Source organism: Aquarana catesbeiana, linkage group LG03 (assembly GCF_042186555.1).
Source record: "Aquarana catesbeiana isolate 2022-GZ linkage group LG03, ASM4218655v1, whole genome shotgun sequence".
In the NCBI taxonomy this organism is placed as follows: Eukaryota; Metazoa; Chordata; class Amphibia; order Anura; family Ranidae; genus Aquarana; species Aquarana catesbeiana.
In genome coordinates, this window is record NC_133326.1 from 318,808,953 (window position 1) to 318,832,858 (window position 23,906).

Genomic DNA, 23,906 nt, shown 5'->3' on the forward strand with positions numbered 1-23,906 from the left:
GCATCTCTACATAAAATTATCAAAACTGAAAAGTCACAACAAGCACATTATAAATCATCCCATGTACAGCAGGTCATTAGAAACTCTATTTCATAAAGAAAAAAATAGCCCACAGCCTAACATACAGTAACTGGCGGTTAAGATAATAATCCTAGCCTGCTTTTTTTTCTCCATAAAAATTCAAAACTGGTTCTGAAAATACATTTACATTATATATACATACATACATACATACAATGGAAAAGTTAATTATTATATTATTAAAGTAGTAATCATGTCTATTATGAATATATATATATATATATATATATATATATATATATATATATATATATATATACACACAGTTGCAATAAAAAGTATTTGAACCCTTTTGAAATGAATTGGATTCCTGCACAAATTGGTCATAAAATGCGATCTGATCTTCATCTAAGTCACAACAATAGACAATCACAGTCTGCTTAAACTAATAACACACAAAGAATTAAATGTTACCATGTTTTTATTGAACACACCATGTAAACATTCACAGTGCAGGTGGAAAAAGTATGTGAACCCTTGGATTTAATAACTGGTTGAACCTCCTTTGGCAGCAATAACTTCAACAAAACGTTTCCTGTAATTGCAGATCAGACTTGCACAGCAGTCAGGAGTAATTCTTGACCATTCCTCTTTACAGAACTATTTCAGTTCAGCAATATTCTTGGGATGTCTGGTGTGAATCGCTTTCTTGAGGTCATGCCACAGCATCTCAATCGGGTTGAGGTCAGGACTCTGACTGGGCCACTTCAGAAGACATATTTTCTTCTGTTTAAGCCATCTTCTGTTGAGCTTCAGCTGCTGGACAGATGGCCTTAAGTTCTCCTGCAAAATGTCTTGATAAACTTGGGAATTAATTTTTCAATGATAGCAATCCGTCCAGGCCCTAACGCAGCAAAGCAGACCCAAACCATGATGCCCCCACCACCATACTGTGCAGAAATCCATATCATTCCAAAAGGGTTCACATACTTTTTATTGCAACTGTATATATATATTATATATATATATATATATATATATATATATATATATATATATATATATATATATATATATATATTTATGTATGAAGTAAGAGTTCAAAATTAGAAGTTTTCTTTTCCATAACTCGTCCCTTTGTTATTGGACATCCCAGATTTCACATAGGAGGGGTGTAAATTTGTGGTCACTGACTCTCCATGACATTACCATGTCGGTATGGTGATGGCTAAATGTTCGTAGTTCAGTGAGACGCCCCAAAAGCCGGGCAAAGTGTTGAGGGTTGTTGGGGTGATGTTGCTTGCAAAGCTTTTCCAAAATGTGTAGGAAAGACTCTTGAAGCTTTTCAACAGACTCTTTGTCCTTAAGGTACTGACGATCTGCCAGGAATAAAAGGAAAAAAATAATAGTTAAAATAATTCTGTTTGCTTAGTCGTTGCAAATAAGAAACCAGTAAATACCGTAGTTAATGTAGAACTTTAGACAAATCTTCTCTGTGGGGTTTATTTTTGCCATCTGCATCCCATTGGGGATATTTTCATTCTTATCCTGTCCTTGTCAAACTAGAAAGTTAGAGAAAATGAAGGAATCCCCGGTTGTCACCACCAGAACCAGTGTCCCCATTTCAAGATATCCCAACTATTCCTGTTCTAGGGACAACCCTAACTTTGGAGTTTTCTTTTCTTTTCACTTTTGTTGGTAATGGTAAACAGGAACAATAGCATTAATCTCCATAACAATGGGCTCAGACAGCAATAAAAACATGACAGGGGTTCTAATCCCTCTCCTCTCTATCCAAAAGTAAAACGAAAAAAGTTTTGCTTTTAGTTATACTTTAATATTTATTTTATATTTAACCACTTCCGGATCGCCCGCCTTCATTATACGGCAGCTCTTTGAAGTGGAATACCGTTGTTATGGCAGCAGCTAGCTGCCATAACCCCAGTATCCACTTCTTCAGCGAGCGGCCCGCTTTAGGATAAAAGTGGTCTCAGCGGCGGATTCACCGTGAGATCACTTTTATCGGCGGCAGGATTGGGCCCCCCCGCCGCTCTCCGGTGCCCTCCGCCGCTTACCGGAGCCACCGGCAGTGGCGGAGGCGATCGGGTCCTCTCTGCTGCTTGGCATGGAGCTGAGTGAGGGGAAGATGGCCCCCACCTGGCTCCATACCATTGCAGGGCGGAAGCGATGTCAAAACGTCACTGACGCCCATGGCTCTTAAAGGAATTTTTTGAATTTATATTTCTTTTAAACAACATTTTTTTTTCTTATTGCATTTTAGTGTAAATATGAAATCTGAGGTCTTTTTGACCCCAGATCTCATATTTAAGAGGTCCTGTCATGCCTTTTTTTCTATTACAAGGGATGTTTACATTCCTTGCAATAGGAATAAAAGTGACATTTTTTAAAAAAAAGAACAGTGTAAAAATCAAAAATCAAAAGTAAAATAAATAAGAAATTCTTTTTTTTTTTTTTTAAAACACCCCGTCCCGCCAAGCTTGCGCGCAGAAGCGAACACATACGTGAATAGTGCCTGCATATGAAAACGGTGTTCAAACCACACATGTGAGGTATCACCATGATTGTTAGAGCGAGAGCAATAATTCTAGTCTTAGACCTCCTCTGTAACTTAAAACATGCAACCTGTAGAATTTTTTAAATGTCGCCTTTGTAGGTTTTTAAAGGGAAAAAGTTTGTTGCCATTCAATGAGCGGGCGCAATGTTGAAGCGTGACATGTTGGGTATCAATTTACTTGACGTAACATCATCTTTCACAATATAAAAAAAATTGGGCTAACTTTACTGTTGTCTTATTTTTTAATTAAAAAAGTGTATTTTTCCAAAAAAAGTACGCTTGTAGGACCGCTGCACAAATACGGTGTTACAGAAAGTATTTCAACGACCACCATTTTATTCTCTAGGGTGTTAGAAAAAATATATATATGATGTTTGTGGGTTCTAAGTAATTTTCTAGCTAAAAAAATGATTTTAAATTGTAAACACCAAGTCTGAAAAAATAGGCCCGGTCCTTAAGTGGTTAATATTTATTTTATATTCACACCTGAACTCAAAGCAAGAACTCTAAACAAAAATCTAATGTAATTAAATGGGGGACACATTAGAAATAGAGAAAATCTCGGCCACCGCATGCTCTACAAGCCCAGCGTGTAATAAGCGATAGATAGCAGCCTCAGCCTAACTCCATCCAGGTCACACCCAAACATGTTTCGCCCCACCCACGGGGCTCACCTCCATGACTAAGCCCTGTGGTTGGGGCAAAACATGTCAGGGGGCATGGCCTGGATGGAGTTCGGCTGAGGCTGCTATCACTTATTACATGCTGGGCTATGGTGGGCTATGGTGTGCGGTGGCTGATATTATACTCTATTTGTGCTGTCCATTACATGGAGTCAGGGCAGACACCTAGCCTGACCTGCACTCTCAGTCGAACACAATGAATGGGGGACATGCCAGAGCGGATGCCAGTGTGGAGACCCTAAAGTTGGGTTCACAATAAATGCAGGTCATTCACATATGAAGGCTCAGACACCTGTAGCTCGACACCCGAGGCTTCGAAAGCTACATGAGCTACTTTTGAGGCAGACTGGGTGTTTTTGACTCCAGAGACTTCAACAGGAACAGCAGTAAATGTTCAAATCAAGCATTTTCACGTGTATTTCAGTCCTTCAGTGTTCAATTCAGTGTCCTTTAGCCTGTAAGAACTTGTCTTCCCTCCTTAGTGCTTTCCATTGGCTAAAACAAAAACATCCGAAGCTTGAATACACATGTAAAAGCCTTGAAATACTCTTCTAATATGTCCGCATATGCATGAAAAAATGCTCAAAAAAGCTCAAATAAAAACACCTGAAAATCCAATTAAAAATTGATAACCTGGAAGTACAAGAGACCCTCTAATCTTTGTACTTTCAGTTTTTTTGTTTTTAATCCCACTCTTTTTTAAAAACATTACCACATCAAAAATTACATGTTTCAAAAAGCATTTTGTGCTCAGAAAGTATCATTTCAATGCTAATCAATGGTTCATTTTTCTATAAAAATTGTATTCTCAGGCAAAACTTTTTTTCTTAGTTTTGGATAAAATGGGGAAGAATGACAACCCCACTTATCTGGGGCTTCAGATAACAGCAACACAGACAAAAATAAAAATATTTTTCTTTAATAAAGTGGGAAAGGACTAGAACTCATGTGAGATTTTTTTTTTCGGTCTGAGCCCTCGTTGCAGATTTTCCCCTACTTCTTCTCTGGTGAAACTGTTGTCTACAATATAAGAAGTGAGAGTAATTTTCTTTAAGGAAGCCCTGGAAACCAATAAAACCCTCTTCCCTATATTATCCAACACTTGAAAAAAAAAAAACAAACTGTTTGCTGCTTCTCCTTTCACTGTCCAGTCAAAGGCTGGGTAAGGGACAAGAGCTGCGAGTGTAACTGCAGAAATGAAAAATTGGGTCTCTCGCCCTACCATAAGGGGTTGCACTATATAGAAATGCTGTGTAAATCTCAGGGCTGGATGGACATAAGTATAATTGATTTGGCAGGTAAAGCAGTTCCTATGCAAAATATGTTTTTTTATATCTGTATTTAGCTGCTTGCCTGAAGTTCAGCTTTATAAAGTAATTTTTTAATTTTTGTTAAAAATAGATAAAATAACCATCTGTTTTTAGGGGTGCGGGGGAGATGTACCATGGAGAATTTCTGCACTTTCAGTAGCTACATACCACCGAAAAAAATGCATACATGAACCATAAGCTAAATGAGCTTAAAGTGGTTCTAAGGCAGAAGTTTTTTTACCTTAATGCATTCTCTGCATTAACCGGTTCCTACCCGCCCTCTCATAGATCCAGGTGGAAGTCATATGACATTCGCTCACAAATCAGCGGAAGTCATTGGCTCCTGCTGCTGTCAATCATAGCCAGTTAGGAGGAGAGCGAGGGGTGGGACCAAGCCATGTTCTGTGTGTGAATGGACAATGTCTATTCACAGGAGTGTGGCTCTGGATCGAGCCCACTTGAGTGCCCCCATTGCAAGAGGCTTGCTATTAGGGACACTCGGCAGGGGGTAGGAACCAGGACCGTCAGCAGGGGACCCAAAAAGAAGAGGATTGGGGCTACTCTGTGAAAAACCATTGGCCAGAGCAGTTAAGTATTTGTTTGTTTTTAAAAAAAATTATAACCTTTAGAATCACTTTAAACTAGATAAAAGGCAGTTAAAAGCATTACTTGAAACTATTATTGTTTTCCTTAGAGGTGCAGAAGGCACCTGAAGCCTAAAGGCAAACTGTCTAACTGTCTTTTATGTTAGGCCTAAAGCAAATGTCTCCACCTCAGATCATTTCTTACCTTGCCTTATGGCAGATTTCACCCAGTCTATCATTGAAACTATATCAGTACTTTACACTTTGTTCAGGTATTGATAATTGTTTATTGATAATGTACCTGGTGTGAGAATCACAACTGCCGTGAGCAGTGCATACTCTTCCTCGGTCATCTTCAGCTCCCCGACACTCTTATAAAAACTGAACATGGGATTTATGTAATCATGAGAAATACCTAGAAAAAAAATAGCAGACTGCTTTTTCTTCAGAGTTATGTTTCTTTACACCTTCATGATCTATAAATATATAAACATAGACTGGATGTACTATGTATGAAAAAGACTTGATGTGAAAGTTGTAAGCTACCGATCTGATATTTTCTTATAGCAAGAACAAAACTATAATGAAAATGTCATTTAGTGATTAAATACCTTGATAAACAACCTTCTTTTCCAACCCAAAATGAAAAACTTTGTTTCATCCTTTGGGCCATCACAGCCAACATATTTTTTATGGCATTTACTTGCAAAAATGGGCTCTGATCCGAATTGTGTACATCTGCTTTATTGGCATCTGAGATCCAGTATCAAATTGCCGTATAATCTGACATGGTTGTCCTCTTTCTATACTGAACAAGTGTTATGGCACTGCTATGAGTTGTTTAACCACTAAAAATATTTATAAATTGTAAATCGCTCACACCTTCCACACTCTTATTAGCATATGATCAAACATATAAATAAATTAAATATTGGCGCCGTGCTCCGCACTTAAGTACAAAATACCGCGTTTAAATGCTGTGTTCAAATATTTAGGTGCAAATCCTACCACTACCAATGTAGTGCATAGACACCTTACATAGATTGTTTAGTAATATCCATAATTGAATAAACGCAATCAAAATGTTATGAATATAGAAAATATATACAACCACCACCATAAATCAATCATTAATATACTGTTCATAAATGCCACTTTATAGTCATAAACCATATACAGTATTGTGATCCACACTTATAATAAGTGCTCTTCTAGTGATGGGTCACTAGATATCCCCCTGAGGAAGTCAAGTGACACTGTGGCGCACCGCGTAGGGGAGGGGCTCTGATGCACTAGACCTCCTCTGTAACTGTAAAGGTGTAATCTGTAAAAAACTTTTTGCCTATGGAGATTTTTAAGTACTGAAGTTTGGCGCCATTTCACGAGTGTGTGCAATTTTAAAGCGTGACATGTTAGGTATCTATTTACTCCCCTGAGGAAGCCACGTGACCCTGTGGTGCAACGCGTAGGGGAGGGGCTCTGATGCACTAGACCTCCTCTGTAACTGTGAAGATGTAATCTGTAAAAAACTTTTCGCCTATGGAGATTTTTAAGTACTGAAGTTTGGCGCCATTCCATGAGTGTGCGCAATTTTAAAGCGTGACCTGTTAGGTATCTATTCACGTGTTCAGTCACACGTTGCGTCACTGAACACGTGGCTTTATCAAAGGGTATCCGGCCGAGACCGGAAGTCCCCTCGTTTTGTAAAGCTGTATTGAGTGTTTTTAAACTGTAAGTTACTGCTTGTGTTTTAATAAATTGCACTGGATTACTACACCATGGTGCCCCCCCCCCCTCTTTTATTGCATGTAATCTGCATTTGATGAGCCTGGAAACTGATCACTTTACTGGTGTTGTCTTGGATACCTTTGGAAACTAATCAATTGCTGTGGAATCAGTACTCCATCCACATAAAGGCTTGACTTGACCTGTAGGGGTCTCCATATGAGGTGAGAGGCTGGGGCAAACTAATAGCGCACAGTGGATGGTGGAAACACTTGCATGAATTGGATTTCCTTGTTTTTTGCACAAGCACTTTATTATCTTTTGAACTGTGTATCTGTTATCCTTAATTGGATATGATTTTTTGCACTAATTATCACTTTGGCGCATCTTGCACTTTATCTTCGAAGATTATTTGCACATTTTCATAAAAGTTACTTATTTTGATGATATCGCATATTTGCACATTTTTATGAACATTTTTTTGTATGAAGATTTTCTTCCTTAATTATTATATATTGTTTGTAAGGTCATTTACTATATTTTCAAAAACTGTACTCAAGCAGGTGGCTTAACGGACAAATTACTGAAGTTTGAAGTTATAACTTCAAATCAGTAATTTCACAGTAAATAGATAAATAATAAATTATTATCTTATAACATATGACATAATAATATACAGAATTTGCTGCTGTTGTAATCAAGCTAAATCATACAGTATCTCACAAAAGTGAGTACACCCCTCACATTTTTGTAAATATTCTATTCTATCTTTTCATGCGACAACACTGAGGAAATTACACTTTGCTACAATGTAAAGTGCCGAGTGCACAACTTGTATAACAGTGTAAATTTGCTGTCTCCTCAAAATAACTCAACACACAGCCATTAATGTCTAAACCGCTGGCAACAAAAGTGAGTACACCCCTAGGTAAAAATCTCCAAATTGGGCCCAAAGTGTCAATTATTTGTGTGGCCACCACTATTTTCCAGCACTGCCTTAACCCTCTTCGGCATGAAGTTCACCAGAGCTTCACAGGTGGCCACTGGAGTCCTCTTCCACTCCTCCATGACGCCATCATGGAGCTGGTGGATGTTAGATACCTTGCGCTCCTCCACCTTCCATTTAAGGATGCCCCACAGATGATCAATAGGGTTTAGGTCTTGAGACATGCTTGGCCAGTCCATCACCTATACCCTCAGCTTCCTTAGCAAGGCAGTGGTCATCTCGGAGGTGTGTTTGGGGTCGTTATCATGTTGGAATACTGCCTCTCGGCCCAGTCTCCAAAGGAAGGGGATCATGCTCTGCTTCAGTATGTCCCAGTACATGTAAGCAATCATGGTTCCCTTAATGAACTGTAGCTCCACAGTGCCGGCAGCATTCATTAAGCCCCAGACCATGACACTCCCACCACCATGCTTGACTGTAGGCAGACACACTTGTCTTTGTACTCCTCACCTGGTTGCCACCACACACGCTTGACACCATCTGAACCAAATAAGTTTATCTTGGTCTCAGCAGACCACAGAACATGGTTCCAGTAATCCATGTCCTTATGCCCCGTACACACGGTCGGATTTTCCGATGGAAAATGTCCGATCGGAGCGTGTTGTCGGAAATTCCGACCGTGTGTGGGCTCCATCGGACATTTTCCATCGGATTTTCCGACACACAAAGTTGGAGAGCAGGAGATAAAATTTTCCGACAACAAAATCCGTTGTCGGAAATTCCGATCGTGTGTACACAAATCCGACGGACAAAGTGCCACACATGCTCAGAATAAATAAAGAGATGAAAGCTATTGGCCACTGCCCCGTTTATAGTCCCGACGTACGTGTTTTACGTCACCGCGTTTAGAACGATTGGATTTTCCGACAACTTTGTGCGACTGTGTGTAGACAAAACAAGTTTGAGCCAACATCCGTCGTAAAAAATCCTAGGATTTTGTTGTCGGAATGTCCGAACAAAGTCCGACCGTGTGTACGCCCTATTAGTCTGCTTGTCTTCCACAAACTGTTTGTGGGCTTTCTTGTGCATCATCTTTAGAAGAAGCTTCCTTCTGGGAAAACAGCCATGCAGACCAATCTGATGCAGTGTGCAGCATATGGTCTGAGCACTGACAGGCTGACCCCCCACCCCTTCAACCTCTGCAGCAATGCTGGCAGCACTCATAAGCCTATTTTCCAAAGACAACCTCTGAATATGACGCTGAGCACGTGCACTCAACTTCTTTGGTCAACCATGGTGAGGCCTGTTCTGGGTGGAACCCGTCCTGTTAAACTGCTGTATGGTCTTGCCCACCATGCTGCAGCTCAGTTTCAGGGTCTTGGCAATCTCCTTATAGCCTAGGCCATCTTTATGTAGAGCAACAATTCATTTTTTCATATCCTCAGAGAGTTCTTTGCCATGAGGTGCCATGTTGAACTTCCAGTAAACAGTATGAGAGAGTGAGAGCGATAAGACCAAATTTAACACACCTGCTCCCCATTCACACCTGAGACCTTGTAACACTAATGAGTCACATGACACTGGGGACGGAAAATGGCTAATTTGGCCCAATTTGGACATTTTCACTTAGGGGTGTACTCACTTTTGTTGCCAGCGGTTTAGACATTAATGGCTGTGTGTTGATTTATTTTGAGGGAAAAGCAAATTGACACTGTTATAAAAGCTGTACACTCACTACTTTACATTGTAGCAAAGTGTCATTTCTTCAGTGTTGTCCCATGAAAAGATAGAATAAAATATTTACAAAAATGTGAGGGGTGTACTCACTTTTGTGAGATACTGTATGATTTAGCTTGATTACAACAGCAGCAAATTCTCATTCTCCCTCTTAACTGTGTGAGAAAAACATGGAATTGTGGGTAAATCTTATACCCATAAACCCATGTTTTTCCTTCTAGTTAAGAGGGCTGGGCTGGAAAGGAGCATTTGTCTTTTAGACACATGCCCCTTCTATGACACTGCAGTGAGAGGCGTGCCTCCACTGCAGAATTTTTATTGGACAACTGGGGCTAATGGTACTTTACCATTGGTCCAAGACTTCAAGCTGTCCATTGAGCACAGTGACTCTGACAAGAAGTGAGGAGAGGCACTGTGAGCTCATCCTCTCAGTCTGCTGCAAGCAGAGTGTGCCAGCTTGTATTTAAACTGGCTGCTCTGTATGTAGCTTCTGACAGGCTGCATAAGGAGCCCCATATCTCTGGAACCATAGGTTGTAGGAGCCCCAAATTTTTACCAGTGGTGGGGTAGTACCTAGGCTACCTACCCCCCAAAGTCTCTGTGACCTCAGGTCTCCAAGCTATAACCCTCGAAGCTCGATTTTTTAAAATGTATTATTTATTTATTTATTATTTCTTTTTTTTGTTTCTTTTTGTTTTTTTTATGTTCATGGCATACCTGCCTCCCCTGACTGCACCTCCCTGGTGGATGCCGAGGACTAGCGATCTGCGGCAAAATAGCACACTGGAATTTTACACTTGTGTACACAGCAATTGTTACATGCGTTTACAGTTTGGTGCACTGGAAGCACCTTTTAAATGTGAGTGTTTTACTTGGAGTTTTTAGAAATAGTGTGTTTTAAAGATAAAGCACAGTTGGAGTATTTTATATTCATATGTGCATGGCTGACTGGAGGAACTAGTAGGAGGAGGAGGAAGCAATCCTGTTATTGGGTCCCAGGAAAAGCACTTCCAGTTTCCTTGGAAGGGACAAAAGCATTATTAGATCATATCATTATATAAGATCCATTATCCCAAGTGAGACCACAACCGGTGGAGGGACTGAGCATAGCATGAAGCACGTGTGATACAAAAATAGTGACCCATCACTAGAAGAGCACTATGTATAGTGTGGATCACAATACATGGTTTATGACTATAAGGCGGCACTTATGGACACTATATAATTGATTGATTTACTGCGGTGGTTATATATACAATTTCTATATTTATAACATTTTCATTGTGTTTATTTAATTATGGATGTCACTAAATAATTTATTTAGGGTGTCTATGCAATACATTGGTAGTGGTAGGATGTCCTCTTTCTATAGCCCTTTTCAGCATAACCTTATATAAAGTCATGGAATTGGTGACAACATACTGGTGGCTTTCATTAGACCGTACTAACTTTACAAGGTTACTATGGTCAGATAAGTTAGACACGTAATTTAATCACTGAAGTACCACTGGTTACCATTAGATGGCACCATATGCTCAAGTACTGACTGTTCTCTGCTTAAAAAAAAAGGCAGAGTCTGTGAGTAAGGAATAAAAGCAATTGCTTATTTATATGGTTCTGTTTTATTACTTTCCTCCAAACCCCCTCCATCCTTTTATTCTTCCCCCTCCTTTTTTTCTCTTTCTGAGCAATAATTAGCATTAAAATGCACATAATAATATAAAAACATTGCCATTTGTTTTTTGTTATGCTGTCTACTGCGCTAAAATTAGCTTCCTATGGAGATTATGTTATACAAATTTGGATTTGAATTTTATTCTATTGTATCACAATCAGGCTTATTTTTCAGCCAGAGAGCAGGGGTTGTCTGTGAGCCACCCCATTGGCTAGTTTGTTGTTTACAGGCTGGGCAGATGGGGTGAATCTAGTGATATCCCAGACTGATGCTGCTCTCTCCAGGCTTCTGCCCATAGCCCAGGGTGTGCATTAGATCATACCCTGATCTGTGAGGCTGGGCTATATACCCTGATCTGTGATGCTGAGCTATATACCCCAATCTGTGAGGCTGAGCTGTATACCCTGATTTATGAGGCTGAGCTATATACCCTGATCTGTGAGGCTGAGCTGTATACCCTGATCTGTGAGGCTGAGCTAGATACCCTGATCTGTGAGGCTGCGCTAGATACCCTGATCTGTGAGGCTAAGCTATATACCCTGATCTGCGAGCCTGAGCTATATACCCTGATCTGCGAGGCTGAGCTATATGCTCTGTCCTGTGATGCTGGGGCTGTATACTCCTGTCTTGTGATTCTGGGGCTGTATAATCTGTCCTGTGATACTAAGCTGTATACGTCTGACACTATGAGTGGAAGCAAGTGGAATACAGGGGACGGAGTGGGTGGATTCTATAAAGGGGTGGACTTATGAGAAGTGTGAGGGGTCAAAAAGGAAGGGCGAGGTCTGGCGCCCCCCTATCCTAAATTTTCACCAGCCGCCACTGCAATCGGGCAGTAACTGAATCGACCCCATTAACTATAGGTCGTCCAGCTGGATTAATGCTATCCTTATGGACTTTAAGCAAAATGTAAATAATAGGGGTTATGCAGAACAATGAATCTAAGTTATCTGCCTCTTTTTTGTTCAGAATCCCCCCATTTTTGCCCTTTTCAACCAGATCATGCAATTCCTCTTTGCACTGAAACATAGGATCTCTGGTCAATAACTGATAAGTCTCCCGATCACTCAACAAACCATTTCTGCTTGATAATAAGGTTTATTGAGAACCACTAGGCCTCCCCATTTATCCGCAGGGCGTATGATGATTTCTTTTCCAAAGAAGCTATACCATTTTTAATATATTGGGGATCTGCCACTTTTTTAATTTTTAACTCATCAAGATCTCTAGATACCATATTTTTAAAAACTTCACAATATTTATTATTATTTAAAGGGTTAAATGTAGACTTGTTTCACAAATTAGAATGGACCCCTTCAGATGGATTAACCTTTCTGGTGATGGGAATAGATAAAAAATACTTTTTAATATTTAGACTACACATATATTTCTGTAAACTGATATAAGTTTGAAATTTATTCAAATTTCATACTGGGGCAAATTTCAGCCCTTTATCCAATACATGTGTCTCATCTTCACTAAGGGGGATACCACTTAAATTAACTATACCTGCACCTACTGGGGCCTTTACCTTTGGTAATCTCCTACCCTCTCTCCTTCCTCTCTGTCTTTTCTTTTCCGTTGCTGGCCTTGATTGTTTGAATGTTGTGGGAAATTCCTCACAATTTCTCAGGAATTCCTCAGGAGTTGTCTATATGGTGGAGTGCGATTGTGGTCTCCAGTATATAGGCAGGACATCTAGGGAACTTCATATCAGATTGGGAGAGTATGCGAATAATATTAAAAAGGGACTAAAGACGCATAATGTTTCTAGGCATTTTAAACTTTTTCATAATCGTGACCCCAGGGGCTTGAATTTCCGGGGTATTGAGAAGATCAAAAGACACTGGAGAGGAGGCAATTTTATTAGACAATTGAGCTGCAGGGAATCCTATTGAATATTTGAAACCAAGGTGGGTGTCCCTGCTGGCTTGAATGTCGATTTTTGATTTAAATTGTTTTATTTCTGATCGTTAAGTTTGGATGATTTTTATTTGTATATTTTATGGATATATTATTGGATATATTTGTAAAAGATGGCTGCGGATGACGTTTTTAGTTTTTTTTTTTTATATATAACAAATTAATTTATTTTATATATAATGAATACATTTTTTCTATTTTGGATTAATTGATATTTATTTTATTATCTTGGTAGTTTTATTGGCCATTTTAAGAGGCATGGTGTCACACATAACTTCAGTGGGTTGATTTCCCATATTAGGGGACACCCCCCCTTTTGTATTGGCGTCTCGCAGCGTTATATGCTGCCTTTAATTCCTGGTTCTCAGGCTGTAGAGATTCAATGATAGAGGCAACCAGGGGAGATGTCCCTCCTCTCTGTTGAATATTTACAAGTATATAAGACGGGAGTGTGACGTGCCTCCGTATCCACTGATGAAGTCCCCACCCACGGGACGTAACGTGTACGGAAGGAGAGGAGTTACGTTGATGTTACTCGTGGCCATCTCCTATGTGATTTATATGTACAAGCACTTGTTGAAGTGCTCTATTTGTAAGTGCGATTCTTCTTCTTTTTTACTTAATTAAAAGTTTGGTAGCAGAGAGCACTAGATGTCTCCTATTTATCTCTATATGTCAGGATACTGGTGATTATCTACGATCCATTACTTTGATGGGATGTCCATGCATGAATCCATCTGGTGTTTCTATAGGGTCCACACCAGGAAGATCACTGTGACCGAGCTCCTGGATATTTACCCTTTATGGGATAGTCTTTTGACCCTTTGTTGACTCAGGGGTCCTGGCGTCGAGGTAAGGGGCTTAGAGTGTCTAAAGGTGGAGGTTTTGCATGTCTGACATGGAGTCTATTGTTTTCTAAGCACATAGTCACTTTATCTGGAACTTTTGTGTGCTTTCCTATATGGATTTTTTTTTTTTTAACTTTAATTAGCGCTGCACTATTTCTATGTTATACTGATCTGGGGTGTTGTAAATTTACCTGGAGTGTTCAGCTGCTGTTTATTTGTGTTATTGTTTTTTGCGCTGGTGTATTTTATTACTGTCTCAACCATGTAACTTACACTTTTGCTGGACAGCTTGATCTATTACAGGAACTTAAAAATAAGACTTATTGGCTGGCTCACAAGGTTTAAAATAAAGGAAATAAACAACCTAAAAAAAGAAAACCGATGCAAGCACCACCTTTAGGGATTGGTTAACTGCAATATATTTTTTTGGGGGGGGGGGGTTAATTCAGCTTTTAAACAACAACAACAAGAGGCCACGTTAGACTGGTCTATCATTAGTGAGATTGCCATATGAATTTCATAAATTTTGTTTGCTTATAAATGAGAAGTATGGCCAAAGCTTTTTGGCCATAATTCTCTTGTGGATCGCAGTAGTGCACTTACTTGTGTTCTCCTGTAACCCAGAATCAGCTGACAGTGGGCCAACTCTGACATTCACAGGCATGACAATATGAAATTGTAGTTCCTGAACAACTGGAGGACCATAGTTTGGAGACCCTTGGCATAGATGTTTGATTTTTTTGTATTCCTACTCTTCTCCTTTAACATTCAATTTTGGAATTAGAGGAATTCAGTGTTAGAATTTCATTTCGATTATTTTCATCACTCTGCTCAAAAATGATCATTGATTTGACCCCATTAACTATTAAAACACTGAACAAAAAAAAATACATTTTTTTTAACAAAATTCTACTGGTGTATGGCCAGCTATAGATCTGTACAGTCAGACAGCCTAGGAGAGGAACAAATTTCTTCATTGCACTGGTCTCCAAATGGTGGAGAACAAATTGGCCACACTGGACAGCAGACTGCAAGGTGCCTTTGCCTAAAGATGACACTGTGTGATTTCACTTTCACAGTGAACGCAATTAAGTGTTATTCAGCGGTTTTATCTTTCAGTCTATCATTAGATTATTTATTTATTATAGATTATTTAAGAACACAGTAAAGCATCTGAATATCAAAACAATATAAAGAAGAGATTCCATGTATTTTTATGCAAATAGCAATGTGTGCGTCATAAACAAAAGCTAATACAAGCATATGAACAAAGCAAACATTGAGCACGGTGGTATTATATCAGCTTTAGATAGAAACTGAAAGACAAAAGATAATCACTTGATGTACTAGTTCTGATTGTTATTAGTGTCATCAAACAAGTCTTCTGAATCCAGATACAATTAATAATGTATGAGGCATGTAAGAAAATGACTTTCCACAGTCTGATCTTACCACTATTCCAAATCCTCTCTTCAAGGACGTCCGTGTGGCTATTTAGCAACTTCTTGTTGAAGAGCTCAGCAGAACGAAGAAACATAGCTTCAACTGCAGAGCCTTTCAGGAGAGCAATCTGATCTTCGTGATCTAATGTTTGAAAACCTATATAAAATACACATGGTATAATCACATAGGTAAACATTTACATGTTGATTTATTAAAGAAGTCATAAACTTGCGTTTGTGGGCTGGGCTTAACCATTGTACCCGTGAATTTGAAGGAGTTAACACACGTTGATACTTACTATTGTGAAATTAATGTAATAATGTAGAATAATTAGAATGTTGTAGAATTTAAATGATCACAGAAATGAGGTGGTTTACAGCAATGGCACTACATAGGTTGCAGGTCATGTGCTTCTTCAGGCAGAAAAAGGTAATGTTAGCCAGCATAGCACTTTTTCAGAAGTGATACCACATGAGCTTAGAGACCACATAAGGTCTTAGCAGCACTTTCCCTGGATGAGGTATCAGGTTACTGGGTCACCCAGTGATCCCCAAAATCCTTGCAGTTCCAAGAAGCTGGCAGAAGAGACACCCTGTAAGGGGGAAACCTACTATTTCCCTCTTCATTAGGTACCTTTTCCTAACACTGCTCCTACTCTCTTCTTAACCAGCAGGGCTCTCTCTCTATTTAGGTACTTCTGTGTCAAGATGGTTCCCAAACCTTGAGGCTTTTCAGCATCCAGTAGGAGTCGACGACCACTCACAAATGGCTGCCTGGAGCCCATATTAGGGGACAAATTAGTCCCCAATGGTCTCCTGCCAGCTTATAGAATGGCACAAAATCACTTTCAGGTTGGCAGATAAACTGCAGTTCAACAACTGCCAACATGTTCACACACAAATAAGTGCAAAAATTAACAATTTTTTTTAGTTTTGCATAGAGTGGAGAAGGATCAGAACATTGTCACTGGAACAAAAAATGATAGGAAATTTAACATCCAAAAGGTGTCATAGGAACAGAAGGGAAGGAGAAACCTTCCAATGGGGATACATGTTTCAGAGACAACTGTTTAAGAGAGCAAATCTTCTTGGATTGGAGAAATCTCGTCTTACTAACATCCTGCTTCCTTACCCACTGCTTTGTTTCTGGAACAGGAAGTCAAGGTTTTTTTTTTTTTTTTACAGACATTTTTCCTTTATTTTTACCAAATAATTCTGCAAACAACACACTTTCTGTTCTAGGGTGACAATGCTTACTTATCAGATCTATGGAAAAGCAGCGTGATCACCATAGGTACTACCAAAACCTCCCCCTCTTCTCTTCTTAACAGATAAGTTCACCTTTGTAAAAAAATAATAAATGCACATCTTTCTGCAGGTAAAAAAATGTGCAGTTATTTTTTTTTATTAGGAGCATGTAGAGCATTTCATGGTCAGGCTTTCCGAGGGGAAATGTTGGATGTGAGCTTGTTGTCAAAAAGTCCAACCATGTGTATGCTCCATCGAACATTTGCTGTCGGACTTTCCGGCAACAAATGTTTGCTTGCAGGCTCTCAAATTTTCCACCAACAAAACTTTGTTGTCGGAAAGTCCGATGGTGTGTACACAAGTCCGTCGCACAAAAGTTCACTCATGCTCGGAATCAAGCAGAAGGAGCCGCACTGGCTATTGAACTTCATTTTTCTAGGCTCGTCGTACGTTTTGTACGTCACCACGTTCTTGACGTTCGGAATTGTTGGCCAACATTTGTGTGACCGTGTGTTTGCAAGACAAGTTTGAGCCAACAACCTTCGAACAAACATCCACGGTTTTGTTGGCTGAAAGTCTGATCGTGTGTACGGGGCATAAGTGTAGCTGTCTGCCCATACCTCGAACGATCAACAGTGCCCCGGTAGTTCATTGAGAAACCTCAGTAACTGATGATTGTTGTAGCTTCCTCATTCACAGGTCTCTGTGAATGAATGACGCAGCTGTGTCGGCAAAAACCCTGTGCGGTGGCTTCTTTTTTAAAATGATGACAGCAGGTGTGGAGAGATGATCCCCAGCCCACTGTCACAATGGAGGCTCGGAGGGGAGGAGTGCAGGTGCTGTTGCATCGGTAACATGTTACACCCTGAATACGGCTGTAACAAGTAACATGTAAGGAACATAGAGGTTGGGGGAGTTCTATAGTCCTATAGATGGGAACAATATAACTGTTAAGAGTGCAATACAGGCACAGAAAGTTACCAGCTCACAGAATTTCTGGCAGAATCAACAAGTATTTTTGCATTTATCGAACAGATATAAGAAAGCTCTTTTAAGGGTACTTTTAACAGATGAAAAGGAATCAAATAAGAGAAGTTCTGATGTCATCAAAAGCTGAGCAATATCTATAGTTCTGCAATGGATGTGATGACTCAATGGGACAGCCCACAATTGGAGTGTGGTGGAGTGGTGTCTGCCAGATGAGTGGAGGATCAGGTAAATAAAGGGCTTTTATTCCCCCTGGACTAAGTAAGAAAATAACCCTTGCAGTGTGGGCGCAGCCCGACTGAATGGGATAGTTTTCAAGTTTCCCAGACTTGGGCTTTAAAGCGATACTAAAGCCTTGTTTTTATGTTTAAATAAAAAACATGTTATACTTACCTGAATAAGGAAAGGGATGGTCGGCACTCAGGATGACATCCAAAATAGTGATCCTTTATTAAATACATGTACAGAGTTGTAAAACAGCCTACGTGTTTTGGACATTAGTCCTTATTCATGGCTGATAAAAAACTAAATAAGTAACACTTAAATAGTATATACAAAAGTCACATTATTAACCAACACAGGTGAATTAAAAATGCAAAAAGGGAAAACCCAGTATGACTCTGTGCAATGGAACACATCACAAAAGTAAACATATGAAAAACCAGACATATAAAAAGTGACCCACAAAAGCATGCTTTTGTGGGTCACTTTTTATATGCCTGGTTTTTCATATGTTTACTTTTTGTGATGTGTTCCATTGCATAGAGTCATGCCAGGTTTTCCCTTTTGCATTTTTAATTCACCTGTGTTGGTTAATCATGTGACTTTTGTATATACTATTTAAGGCCTCATGTAAACTGCTGCTGGTTTAGGAGCAGTTGGGCATTTTTTTCAATTGCTCCTGAACTCTCCTCTATGTTATCTTATCAGTACATGTACACAGGATCGTTTACAGTAGTATCTAGACAGTTGAGCCTAAAAGGTTTATTGGAACGCAAAAAAATGAGTTCAGAGTTTAGAGGAATTTCAAGCGCCAAACACTTCTAAACGCGGTAAATCGCATTTAGTCATGTTTCGTTTACAGGCGTTTTTCTTTTTTGGCTATTTTGAAAAAAAAATTAAATTTTTTTTTTTTTTTTTTTTTAAACGCTTCAAACGCGGCAAAACGCAGCTAAACACAGCAAAACTGATGTTTTAAACATGGGTTACTATCTGTCAAGTTAAATCGTTCAGGAGAGGTTGTAAAAGTGTTCTGTGTACATGAAGCCTAAGTGTTAATTATTTTGTTTTTTATCAGCCATGTATAAGGACTAACGTCTGAAATGCGTAGGCTGTTTAACAGCTCTGTACATGTATTTAATAAAGGATTACTATTTTGGATGTCATCCTGAGTGCCAACCATGCCTTTCCTTATTCTGGTACGTTGGAGGTGTCAGCTGACTCAAGGTCTGAGCACCGAGCGGAGCTTTTATGTGGCAAGGTTGCAGTACCTATACACTTGTTTTCTTTGGATGTTATACTTACCTGCTCTGTGCAGTGGTTTTGCATAGAGCAACCCTGGTCCTCCTCTTCTCCTTCACGGATCCCTTGTCAGTGCTCCTGGCCCCTTCCTCCTGCCAGGTGCTCCCACAGCAAGCAGCTTGCTCGTGGGCCACCCAAGCAGGTACGCTGCCGACCCACGGCTCTGTGTCCATTCACACAAAGAGTCAAAGTTCAGGCCCGCCCCCTCCATCTCCTGATTGGCTCACTGGCTGTGATTGACAGCAGCGGGAGCCAGTGGCTCTCTTGGACATCGCTGGATCGAGAGGGGGTTCAAGTAAGTAATGGGGGGTCTGGGGGACTCCTGTAAAAACAGAAGGTTTTTTACCTTCATGCAAAGAATGCACAAAGGTAAAAAACCTTGTGCCTTTACAACCACTTTAAGCCTCTTCTCAGTTGGTCATGTATAAGTTCTAATGAAAATTATTCAAGGTATATCCAGATATAACATACAAATCATAGATTATAGGCGCAAATTTCCCTGGGATGAGGAAAATCAATTTTTTATAGATGGACATTTATAAATATAAATACCTGGAATTTTCTTTGTAAATTCCACCAAAATCTGAACATGACTTGTAGCCATGGTTGTCAGGAAAATAAAGTTGTCATCTGTGCTCAAGTTTTCCTGTGGGAAAAAATAATTTATATGATACATACACAGAAAAAAATCCCCATTTTATGCTAACAGTAAGTAACACATGATGACATTTATATCATATTCTTATAAGTTTGACTGGAACTCCAACATTTTCCCTTCCCTCTCAGCAAACCTCATTGTATTAAGAAACCTTGAAAATGAAATTCTTGAAGATGTGTTTATCTTCAGATCACAATGAGATTGCAGATCTTATCACCGACTGCCATACATGCCATACTTGGAACAGAGACCTTTATAGCGTCCCTGCCCTGTGTACACCAAGTCTGATATGCATCTGTTTTATAGATCTATCTTTGATCATTATCTTTGTGACCTCCAAGAAATGTCGTAACTTGTCTTAAAAAGCGCATGAGCTGACAACAGAGATTTGTTCCATAGAAAAATCTACATTATGAGCACTAAGAATATTTTGACTGAACATTAATAATATATTACCATTCAGTAACACATAGGGATTATTTATTTATAAGAAACATTTCTGACAGGTAGGCTTTTATTACAAAAGAGACTCTGGTGTTGATTCACTAAAAGTTAAATAGGGAATTTTCCCAGAGCTTAGTGAATAAGATGAAGCTTGCTGACTTCCATCATCCAATCATGTGAAAGCAAAACTTGTTTTTTTTTTTTTGTTTTTTTCCTTGTATGTGATTGGATATTTCGCCACAATCTCTAAGCTATAGAACAAATTCCCTTGAAAAAGTATAATTTCCTCCCTTGCAAAATGAACAGCCTATTGCCTTTAGAAAACCAACCCTGTACACTATCTCAAAATGTGGTTAAAATTGGTAATTTATGGTTTAAATCAAGATGGAAAGTGAGACCAAATCTCTCCTTTGGGACACAGAAAGCAATAAAAACTTGAAAGGTGTTTTAACCATTCCATTCTATATCCAAAACTAGAGAAAAGGGTTTAGTTGGAGTACCACCTTTTTATCTTGGCCTCATTTTGAAGAACACTTTTGAACAGGCTGATTAAAACATGATTAAAATGGAACTTGGCAAAGCTTCCTGTCTTCTGCACATTCCTTTTACTCAGTGTAAGGGGGGGGGGGGGGGGCAGAAGATAGCAACAAGCTCCAAGCTCCAACTCTACCTGGAAGTCAGAATGTCCCAGGTTCAGCCATAACAGTAGGTTATCGAAGAATTATGTACGTATGCAGACTGTTATCAGTGGTATGTCAGTTATCTTATACTGCTGAACTTATTGTTTATATGTTGTTATAGTGACCACTTAAACTCAGTACCAAGAAAAGAAAAGCCAGTGTGAACATGTATATACACTGTAATTATACCAGCATTTCCAAGATAAGGTTTTATATCTATTCGGTAACATTGAATCGCCATGAATAACCCTTTAATACTTAAGCAAAGAAAGAAAGAAATTATCACTGTAATCAAAGCAGTGGATTATCCATTGATTCTATAACTGGAATAATTTGCAGGCCCTTTTAACCTTGAAGTATAGTTAGTAAAGTTATTTGCCTACTTTCATGCACAGAGATAAAATCTATGCAGTAGTGTAGCCAATGGCTTTGAAACCCAACACAAAATGACAACCTTTAAGTGCTCCTGGCTCTTGTAACTATGATCAGACCTTTCGAAAGCACATTTTTGCCTAATATGCTCATAATTTGTTGGTACATGGGGATATAGACAATGAATTACATGCAGCAACAAATAATTTAAAAATTGTAAAAATTAATTCATAAAATATGCACCCAAGAACATAAAACCATTAATATAAATTCATTATGTCATTATACAGTATAATCTATAATTCCAATGTTGAATTAATAGCGATAGTGATAAAATCATGCAGATAACCAATTTTTGAATCTCCCCCAATGAATGTGTATCCACAATTAATAGTGATCTTTAACTTAAAAAAAGCATTAACTCCTCTTCCAACATTACTTTGTGCGCTATTTGTGAATCTGTTCACCTTGGAACTGACCTCAGCTGTAAAAGAGGCCAAAACAGGCAGTATATGGTGTGCACGTTGCTCCACGTCTTCACCAACAATTATATTTGGGATCTTGCTTTGAAGATTTACTACAAGCTAATCCACAGGTTTTTTGATCAAATTCCTCAATTGACCCTTAGATCAATGGGTGATGTGGTCTAGGAGCCTGGACCATAACAGGAGATGCTCAGTTAGAGAATCCTCTCTGCAGGTGTGCAAGTAGACAGGTTTTGTATTCAGGGACTTTACAGAGACATGGCGGAGGAGAGGTGGGGGATATAACTGTATCAGCTAAAATACTTTAAACGATGAATGGAGATGATCTGTTGCAATCCTCATTCTCAAGTCCTCTTGGCCAGCAGCAGAGATTAGGCGGAAGGGGGGGTGGCAGTGTGAGCTGCCAGGATAGAGATTACAGTGCCTGTGTGAGCCGCAGCAGAAGGCAGGCTGTAGGGAGGATGTATGAGCTGATGGGGATAGAAATTAGAAGGCCATGTGCCATTACATCATAGAGTCACCTGCTGTATGTACTTTTCTGAATGTGCTTTGTACTGGGTATGGCTATTGCTGGTGTACAATCAAATATCAATGGCACCACTCATATGTAGTGCAGTCTGTAGGATAAGCCTAAATGGAGCTCAGACCTGGCGCATACATGGTAGCAATACAGTATTAAAATGCTACACTACCCCTACAGAGGGCCTGGCATTTAATGACAGTGTTGCTGATCTCCTCTTTCCTGCATCGATCTGTGCAGATACTGGCAATCAGCTACCAGAGAGGTCAGGAGACTTATCATTCCTTCTGCATCCTCATAGTTCACAAATCACATGCCTAAGCAGTGCAGATCAAACTATTAAGGCCCCTTTACACGGACGTCGTTTTGTTATAATATTTTGCACATCAATGTGTGTTGCATTAAGGCAACCAGTTAAGGAATGGGTTGCCAACACACAACAATTTAAAAAGGCAGACCTGCATCATTTTTTATGCGGCACTCCACAGTGCAAAATTTGTGCATTGCCGTGCGCTGCAGTGCAGGTCTGTTGACCCTACTGTAATTGTGCAGTGGGGTGTGCCATGTGTTAATGTCTAGTAAAACAAACATTACTGCAATGTATATGTCTGAAAGGGGCCTGAAATTTAATACTTTAAAATACTGAAATAAATTTGAGGCTGTGCAGCAATGACGTCATTTCTGGATAAAATGTTATTCAGCCATTGACATACAGCCTGCAACTCAGGAACTGCCCCTCTCTTACAGGTTTCACCCCAACAAAATGGGCAGCAAGTGAACATAAGAGAAATCCAAATCACACAAATATTTGGCGTGACCACCCTTTACCAAAACAGCATCAATTCTACTAGGTACACTTAATTAAAAGGAAGAAAAAAACGCGCTAGAAATCTAACTATAAAACCAAAAAACTATAGCTGCACAAACAAACACCAATATCAGTGTAAACAAAAGTAAGAAATCAAAGAAAGAGTGTGTACAGCTTGTATGTAAAAATTGGTGACATCAATTAATAAAAAATGATGTGTGGTGGTGAAATCAAAATTATGTCATAAATCGTGATACAATGATAAGTAACTCTGAAAGCGGTACAGGTATGTCAGATGTTAAATGATTGATCTCATCAAACAACCACTGAACCAAGTGAACTTCCTCAATAGTGCAAATGCAGTATATAAATATAAGTGATGTAAGTCCATAAATTTGGAAAAAAGCGAAAAAAACACAAAAAAACACAGAAAAAGTTCATAAATGCAAATCAGAGTCCACTTTATCCAGGTAGGGAAACACATCCGTGTTCCGTCCCATCATAGCCCATATAGGTGTAGAAGAAGGGAAAAGGATATACAGATGTGACTCTCTGTTGAGATGACTCCGGAAAAAATATTAAAATTGAACCCTTACCGCAAACGGTGGACCTCCCTTATAGCGAGGTCTTTCGAGCAAGCAGATCTAACCCTCTGCGGGGACCTTAAAGTGCAGCCGTCCAATCCCGTTACTGTGTCCAGCGTCTCCAGCCTGG

At 39.3% G+C, this 23,906-nt stretch overlaps 1 protein-coding gene across 2 annotated transcripts in view; it reads right to left on the reverse strand.

The window, feature by feature from the left end:
* Positions 1-1,040: 1,040 nt before the first annotated feature.
* The window catches only part of NR1H4 (nuclear receptor subfamily 1 group H member 4), a 119,506-nt gene continuing 96,640 nt past the window's right edge, over positions 1,041-23,906 (reverse strand). Inside the window, exons 6-9 of one of the 2 annotated variants that reach the window (XM_073620389.1) lie at positions 19,778-19,871; positions 15,480-15,626; positions 5,475-5,588; positions 1,041-1,400 (exon numbers count right to left, since the gene is read on the reverse strand). In XM_073620389.1, the coding sequence (XP_073476490.1) occupies positions 1,162-1,400; positions 5,475-5,588; positions 15,480-15,626; positions 19,778-19,871 (594 nt within the window). In that variant the 3' untranslated portion in view covers positions 1,041-1,161. The remainder of the gene's footprint in view (positions 1,401-5,474; positions 5,589-15,479; positions 15,627-19,777; positions 19,872-23,906) is intronic. The other variant, XM_073620390.1, reaches the window with a different exon arrangement.